An 8,665-nucleotide genomic window follows, 5' to 3' on the forward strand; every position below is an offset into this window, starting at 1 on the left:
CTGTAATAATGCCCCTGTTGAGAAATATTTTTGTAAGAATTAGTTACGTTATCTGGGGCCAAAGCCAATTCTTCTCTCGCGCACAATTATATCATCTCGGTTGGAAGAGCCTCAACATTATCTCTCCGTTCAGTAACAGAAAGAAAGCCTGAAGTCTCATTTATATTTGCTTTGTTTAGGTTGTTTTTAGATATTTAAAAAGTTCTGATGGATAGCCGCTGGTAGAACAGTAACTTTTTTCAAACTCATGCACTTCAATGCAAGAACTTGATTAATTGTATCATTTCTGAATGATGTTTTATGGTGATCGTAGCAAAACCGAACCAACTTGGCTAATACTTGCTAATTATTTTACATTTCTATTTAAACCTTGATATTTTTGTTTTGTTTTTACCAATTTACTAGGATTTATTGTAGTTTGAAAGTTAGAATGGCAAATGTTAGTATATTTTAACCTCAAAGTAATTTTCTGACAAAAAACTTGTGTTTTACCTGAGAAACGCCAGGTAGCACAGCTAATATATACATGTATATACATGTATTTAGGCATATATTGTGTTGAAAGCAGACTAGCCACCTCCAAGTCTGTCTAAATAAGCCAACCATTTTTTCAAAGTACCTTATCGGATAAACGTCAGCCAGCTGAGCAAGAAAAAGGCATGGAGCTTAGTACCAGAGACAAATATACAAATTTACAACTCATACATAAGCAGAAAAGTAGCTCCCGCTTTGTTTTTATTAGTGTTCGCGCAATAAATATATCTGCATACAAACATATCTGCAGTTTAAGATATGACATAGTTTGTATTAAATATTATTATAGCCAATGCCTTTACAAAAGGTGGCATTAGGAGTCTTGTTTATAAATGTACTTCGAAAATGATTTAAGTTTCAGACCTCGATACATGGGAGGTTTCTTTACGCGAGTAGCAATGGCACGATATTAGATGTGTATTTGCACACTAAGTTTGTAATGTATAATTAAGGTATGACTTTCAACAGTTGGCTTGTCTTAGCAATATATGTCGGATAGATATTTGCTGTTAATCGCATTCGTCTATTTTTATTCCATTTTTATTTCCATTTACATTCCGAGTCCATTACTCTTATTATTTGTCTTTTTTTATCAGTTTAGTCCTTCAAGTGTGTCAACTATATATATTTTGGGTTAGCTGGTGTCACAATTATGCGCTACTCTCTGTTGTATATTAATAGGTGTTTTGATAAACAAACTGATTTTAAAAGTAGTTTCTAGTGCTGAATCCAAAAAAACAAAAACCAAATATCTGAAACCAGTCGAAGGACATTTTTCAAATTAGCAACACCTTTTTGTGTATCCTACGGAACAAAAAAGGTGCGTAGTCTGCAGCACTCCTGAGAAGCCATTAAGGAGCATGTGTCAAATGCACGCACTGTAACTACTACCTACTTCAAATTGACTGGTTCGAGCAGCTTCACACTTTCCTGTAAACCTTTGTTTTTACCAAATCTTCTAAACAGATCCAATATAAACTAAAGCAAATAAATTTTACTTATAATGTAATTGAAAATGCACTGCAATTTGTTATCTAAGATACTTGGTTTAAGTAGGCACACTGTCTAAAAGAATATAATCCAGCCATCTACTTGGTGGACAGATAAATATAGGTCCACAAGATAAAGGTAGTTTACAATTCAAAGCCAACTTTATCCATTTGAGTGTTTCATCAACTTTTATTCTCATTTGAGTTTACATATGGTCATTCATGTGCTAGAAATATTTTCACCTTAAAAAAGTTCAGCACAGAGTAATACACTGCAGTGCTGCTAATAATAAATATACATTAAATCATGAGTTTGAATTTTTGTCTTTTTCTCTTGAATTTATTTTTGTATTGCATATCTGCTAATACATACAAATGTTATAGATGAAAGGGTTTTGCGGTACAGAAGAGAGTTCTACATGTAACACAGCTCCATCGCCACGAGTCTATCAAGGTTAGTATCCAAAAAGAAATAAAAGCAGTAAAAGAGATCTTAACCAATGGTTTACTAAAAATGACTCAATTTTACCTACTATGGTTAGAAGACTTGGTTTACATGTAAATTTTTTTCAAACTTACCTATTGTATCAGCTCTTTAAGCCATACATATTAGTGTCTATTTAGAAGATATATAAATTGAGTATAGAATTGAAAGTATAACTCTATGGTCTACCCTTATTTGCATAATTAAGTTACCTGTTTGTACTTCAGGCTGCCAAGATGCATTTGATAACGGAGAAAGAAACAGTGAAGCTGTGTATACCCTTCATACTGACCCTGAGTCTGCACCTGTCTTAGCTGTCTGCCAGTTTGATGATCAATCTGGTTGGACTGTAATACAAAGAAGATTAGATGGTACCATTGACTTCAACAGAGGATGGGATGATTATGCTCATGGTTTTGGCAACACGAATGGAGAGCACTGGATAGGTAACCAGGACATATATTCGGTAGCAATTTGCATTCATTTTTTTATTGGTCTTTTTAGGTTCGGTTATATGTATTGTTCTTGAATAAAACTTATATATGTTTTAAGGCCTGGAAAATATTCACCACTTAACAAAGAAAGACCAGAAACTGAGTATATTTCTTGAAGATCATGAAGGTCAGTCAAGAACAGCCAACTATTCTTTCTTCCAGGTAGAAAACAGAGAGAGCAATTACCAACTTTTGGTGAGTATTTTGAGATACCACTGTATCCGCTTGTTTTGACAGTTGTTGGAGTTTCTGTTATTTATGCATATTCCCTAATTACTCCATATTATTGTAGAAATAATTGATGTACATATCAAGCCTTCAAGCACTTCTGTAATATTTCTACCTCAAACACATGCATATATTTGTATACATGTGCATAAATAGTTGTGCTTATATATATTTATATATGTAAACATATATATGTATATATATGTATATATATATATACAAATATGACTGTTGACTGTTATTATATACTGTTGACTGACATATATATCTACTAGCTGTGCTACCTGGCATTGCCCGGGTAATAAAAAAGTCTCTGGACAGAAACTTGATTGGTAATTAACATATAACAACATTTGCCATTCTAAATATCAAACTACATCTCATGAAAAAAGTGTTTTGTCTTATAAACAATTAGAAGTAGTGATAGTTACTTGATATTGGCCAGTTTAATAATGTGAGCAAACAGCTTCTCGTGACGCTATGCTATGACCTGCGTCCTACGCAAAGCGGTGAGGTATTTGCTCTTATATAATGACTTATATTGGCAAGCTAGCAATTCGATTTCTGTAGTCTAGTAGATAAGTCATCAGACTGGTGAATGGCAGAGTCTGAGACCAAATATTGTTTGGTACGGAATATTTATTCCAAGATTTTAAGATCTATAGCCGGAGAATCAATCATACAAACGACAAACTTTGAGAAATATATATATATATAAATATATATATATATTTATATATATAGCCTGCTATATAAATATATATAGCAGTCTTTATTATGACTGTACATATTTTGTATAGATACTATGTTGTTGTTTACTTGGTATATAGTGAAATGTTTGTGTTCTGCCGATAAACAGGTTGTCTAAATTTCCACTGAATCTTTTTTAGTTGTATGGACTCTTGATCCAATGTTTTTTATACTTTAGCTCCACGCACAAACAAATAGATTTTATTTAAATATTGTCATTCTACAAATTTTTTCGAGAGAACTTTTCAATTGAAATGCAGATTTTAAATTGGTTCTTTAATAGATAAGGCTAGGCGGAGAGAATGTAGATGTATATGAACCTGTATGTTAAGTAAAATGCACTTATAAGTCTACAGGCTTATAGGCACATCTTTTTTGCAGATACCTACTCCGTTGGCATATTACACCTTATTGCTGCAATACTACATAAATTAAATGTGAATATACCATAGAAATTTCTAAATAAACAACTTTATTTGAACGGCTCCTCTATTTGACCACAACCATGGTAGAAGCGTTAAACAATAGAGGGCCACCGTCTATTGTAACGCCACCTCCATTTGACAGCCACTCTGACTATCTTTGATCTTTATGAACCCGTAATATCAAGTGAACAGTAGAAAATTGTCTACATAATTGTATTAATAATGTATCGTTGTCTAATTCCAAAGCTTTTTCCTTTTTGCTAAAACTTAGAAAGCAACGCCATAGAAATAATTAATAACGGTCTCAGGCTAGTACAAGTTATTTTCTTTATACATTATTTCTAATTAAAAGTAGCCTATTTATATGAACAACACTTTAAGTTTATGACGTTTAATGAACTTAAAAAGCAATGCCATAAAAATAATTACTAACTGTCTCAGGCTAATAGTAGTTCTTCAATGAGCGGGGTCTTGATACTTTGAAGAACCCATATTTAAAAACGGTTTGCGTGTTTTTTGCAAAAGGTTACATTCAGCAAACAAAAATGTTTGGTTATTAGTATAGACTAGTTAAGTATTGTAGAACAAGAGTTAAGGCCAAAGAAAAATATGGAAAATATTGGACAACTAGAAGGTGTTTGTTCCATCAAAAGCAACAATCAGAACGCAGCTATCCAAGCAATTGATAGAAATACTTTGGTTTTAAAACAGTTAACATTTGTTTATGTATGTAATATAAGTATGTTTTGTGTATGTAGCTTGTTCATAAATACAGATTTGTAACATTTGATAGGTTACCGTTATATAACTATAAATCTGTATATTCGTACCATGTTATTTATTAGCATCTGGCTATGTTAAAGGTTGACTTGCAACAAAGTTCACAATACAGTTATTTGGTATCAAAAGATTAATACCGTACTATGTTGTGTTGTAGGTGCCAAATACATGGAAATGGGATTACAAGCTCTTAAAAGCTCAAAAACGAAAAGCCACCATTGATTGGAATCTGTTTATTTATTTGACGTAGTCATTACAGTTTGGTTATCGTCTTGTCACGTGATGTTCTCACGTGGATTGAAAGGCCAATAAAAAGCTCAATATAAAAATTATCGTAGCACTAGTTTAAGACAAACACTTCAGGTTTTACCGAAGACCCCGTCTCAAATATAGATGCTCGCTACTTTACAGTTCTGTTTCGGCATTATTCAATCGTCAAGTCGTAATCTGATCATGTAACCCAATACTTCAAAAATAATTTTTGCTGCACTTTTCGATTATCACAGGTGGCCAACAGGCTCGTCATGATTATCAGACAGTGATATGTACTCCTTTGAGCTAAGGTTAAAAAGTGTAACAAATTTTTACGGTAAGTTATAAGATATCAGTGCTAAAAGTGAGAGCATTACAATGACGATAAAACAGATGCGTAAGAACAATAGACATGGTTTTATTGAATGCGGGAAGTATATCTGTGAAAATATTTCGACGAATGAGGTTGCATGAAAGTGTAAACAGAAACCATCATGTAACAACTACGTCCCATTTGAGCCATTTTGGAAAGCGAATCCAAACTATGGCGGTCTCGTTTGGCTGTGATTAACTGTTCGCTTTTTAGCTTTTAAGAGCTTGTAATCACATTTCCATATATTTTGGACCTAAAACACAACAGAGTAAGACATGGTGAATCTTATGATACCAAATAACTGTAATGTGATTTTTGTTGCAAGTCAACCTTTAACACGGCTTACAATTTGTTGATACTCATACGTCCACTTCTGTTGGACATAAAAATCTAGTTTTGGTCGTAAAACCATAGCAAAAACTTCAATGAGTGCCAATAGTTTTTACGCAACATTGATTAATATAAATACAACATAAAATAAGGCTTCAAATTTAGAGTAAAATAAAAATTAAAATTTTGCAAAATGGCAAACAAGGATACAGGTTATAATATCATGGCAAGTCAATCGCAAGCAATATATATCATCTGGTAAAAGCATTCCTCAGTTTCTCGATGCATATTTATTAAGAGATTCTGGTCAAGTTTGAGGTTAGCTAGCAGACTTATTGGATTCAAAAAGTTAAATGATTTCACTGTCATCTATGTACAAATTTAGCTATCGGCCTACCGTTAGCCTTTTTACCAAAAAGTGCTGATTTAGCTTCAAGATATGTAAACAACTTTGGCAAGTTCAACCTTTATCTAAAACATTTTTGTTCTAGATTTTCTTTTCCGATCATATTAAAAAAAGAGTTATGCAAAAATTCAATGTATAACCTTCTGCGTTGCTAAAGTTATTTGAAGCTACGATCACTACGAGGATAAAACAATTCTCTACAGTGTTGCTTACTCTTAAAAACTATTACTTTCACCAGCGTTAAAGTCAATGCTGTTACTTTATTTATCTGTTTAATCCCAAAAATTTTAACTTAACTCAGCTATAGTGTCATCAACATAAATAACTCTGTTTTATTAACTCATGAAGTACTTACGAAAACCAAACTATCAATAAGTACTTTGAATGTCAGAAAGACAAAACATTCGTTTTTAAGTTAGAAAATCCCAAACAAAAATTTTAGAACATTTGTGATTTTGGGCTAATTTTATAAATAAAATATTTCGACCAACACCGTCAATTTCATAAGTCATAAAGATTGTTAGTTATGTTTTCAACAAGTAATAAAATTTAGTTACTAAACAATTGCTGGGAAAATCGTAAAAATGTGCCTTTGGAAGTTGACCATAGATTACCCATAAATGCGCACACGTCAGGAAAAGGTGTCCTCGACTGGAATAAGAGAGCAAAATGTAGGCAACATTTGCTTTGCCCATATTAGGGTTAAATTTATTTTCTAAAAGTTCTAACGAACCATTTTTAAAAAAGAATGCTGGCCTCTATTTGAATGCTCCTTACAATTGACCACCACAAAGTTCAGTCAGAAGTTTTACAGTAATTTCTATTAAACAGTAATTGGAAAATTTCATCATTTTACATCCAATACGTATTGTAAATAAACACTATTTAAATGTTTATTTATCCAATTGTGTTTTTCCCAAAGATGTCTGATGACAAAGCTTTCTATTTTTAAACATGATTTGGCTTATAGTCTATTGTGGTAAATTTTGACTTGATACTAGCCGAATGCTCAATGAGCATGTTTTGTTAAATAAACCTACAAGTCTTGATTTTAGGTAAGTGGTTACAATGGAGATGCAGGAGATTCTCTCTCTTATCATCATAAAATGGGCTTCTCTACCTTGGACTATGATAATGATGGTAGCTCTGGAAGCTGTGGTTCTACTTACCGAGGTGATTATGACAAAACCATACAGCTAGCCGTTTGACAAAGATAGCGTCATAAATCTATCTTTATTAAACCGCAACTGGAAACACTTTTATATTTTTTAATACCTTTGACTTTGATAACAACATTCACGTCAAACTATGGCAATAATAAGTTCATTTGAAACGATACAAAGATATTTGTTTGTGATGTGATTACATGTACTCCACCTAATTAACTCCTGTCTTCCCTTAAATGTACATCGTGATTGGATACAATATTTTATGCGGGTTGTCCCTATCCTATTTTTTTACATATAAACTAATTGCATAAAATAGTTACATATAGCTAGTTATTCAATATAACTAGATGTGAAAGAATATTTGGGAAGTTCCTAAATGCACCATCCATGAGTTTGAGATTTTTCTTTCATGTTGGTGCAAGTACAATTCGCTTGTACTTGTACTATTAGAGAGTGGAAATATGTATGTACGCGATCCAAAATCATTTTTATGATTATTTATTAGGTAGAAAAATTTATGCTTGTTTACTAGAGTAAACTTGACGCTTATTGTCTAGTTTTAAAACATGAAATGTCACAGTTGGGCATGTGGTTAATAATATTTTATATTATTCATATGGCGATCAGCTCAGTTTTTTTCTGGGGTGATAAAAACGTAATACTAAAAATTTTCAAATCCCATTTAAATCAAATCCTTGTAGTGGTGTTAAGCGAAAATGGTTGGCGGACAAGTAGTACTTGATAATTGGCTACATAATAGGGAGTGCTTTATCTTTAAATTTTAGGGTGTTGCTGATTTTCGCCTCTTGATTACCATTAATGAGTTCAACAGGAATTTTATATAGTTATTTCAGTTAGCAAAAATCATCCATTTATAATTGAAAGCGTTTTGCAAGACTTAGGTTTTCTCTTAAAAACACATGCATATTTTAGCTGGCTGGTGGTATGACAATTGCTTGAAAGCCAATTTGAATGGAGTCTGGCATAATGCTGAGAATGCTCAACAATCGCAATCGGGAGTGGCTTGGTTGGATTGGAAACACCCATATTCGTTTAAAACTGTGTACATGAGGGTTGGTAACTGATTCTGCCGCAAAGCATGAAGCTAAATGAGAGGACTTTAATATTGTTTCACCTGATATAATATTTCTTCTGTAGTTTTTTCATGTACCTAGCAGTTGCTTTCTTCTAATTTCTATAGTTTTAGGTATGGTGACCTCTTGATTTTGTTCCTCACAATCATAAATAGTAAAGCATGCATTCTGCTTGTTTGGACAAGTTTTTCTTCAAATAAACTGTTGTCTTTTAATTTGTAGCATACTTTGTCGAAAGATTTACTGCCATAGAAAAACTATTTCAAACACATGCATATTTTAAAAATTTCAAAAGAATAACAAAAGACAAGTAAAGTTCATGACTCTTATATAATTTTAAGAGTTGTGGTTCAGCAA

General features: G+C 32.5%; 1 protein-coding gene across 1 annotated transcript in view; it reads left to right on the forward strand.

Moving 5' to 3' along the window:
- LOC137388423 (fibrinogen-like protein 1) overlaps positions 1-8,299 on the forward strand; it is a 12,869-nt gene extending 4,570 nt beyond the window's left edge. The window contains exons 3-7 of the mRNA XM_068074908.1: positions 1,908-1,977; positions 2,235-2,453; positions 2,560-2,696; positions 7,101-7,218; positions 8,148-8,299. Of these exons, the coding sequence (XP_067931009.1) occupies positions 1,908-1,977; positions 2,235-2,453; positions 2,560-2,696; positions 7,101-7,218; positions 8,148-8,299 (696 nt within the window). The remainder of the gene's footprint in view (positions 1-1,907; positions 1,978-2,234; positions 2,454-2,559; positions 2,697-7,100; positions 7,219-8,147) is intronic.
- Positions 8,300-8,665: the final 366 nt, after the last annotated feature.

This window comes from Watersipora subatra, chromosome 2 (assembly GCF_963576615.1).
Source record: "Watersipora subatra chromosome 2, tzWatSuba1.1, whole genome shotgun sequence".
Taxonomy (NCBI): domain Eukaryota; kingdom Metazoa; phylum Bryozoa; class Gymnolaemata; order Cheilostomatida; family Watersiporidae; genus Watersipora; species Watersipora subatra.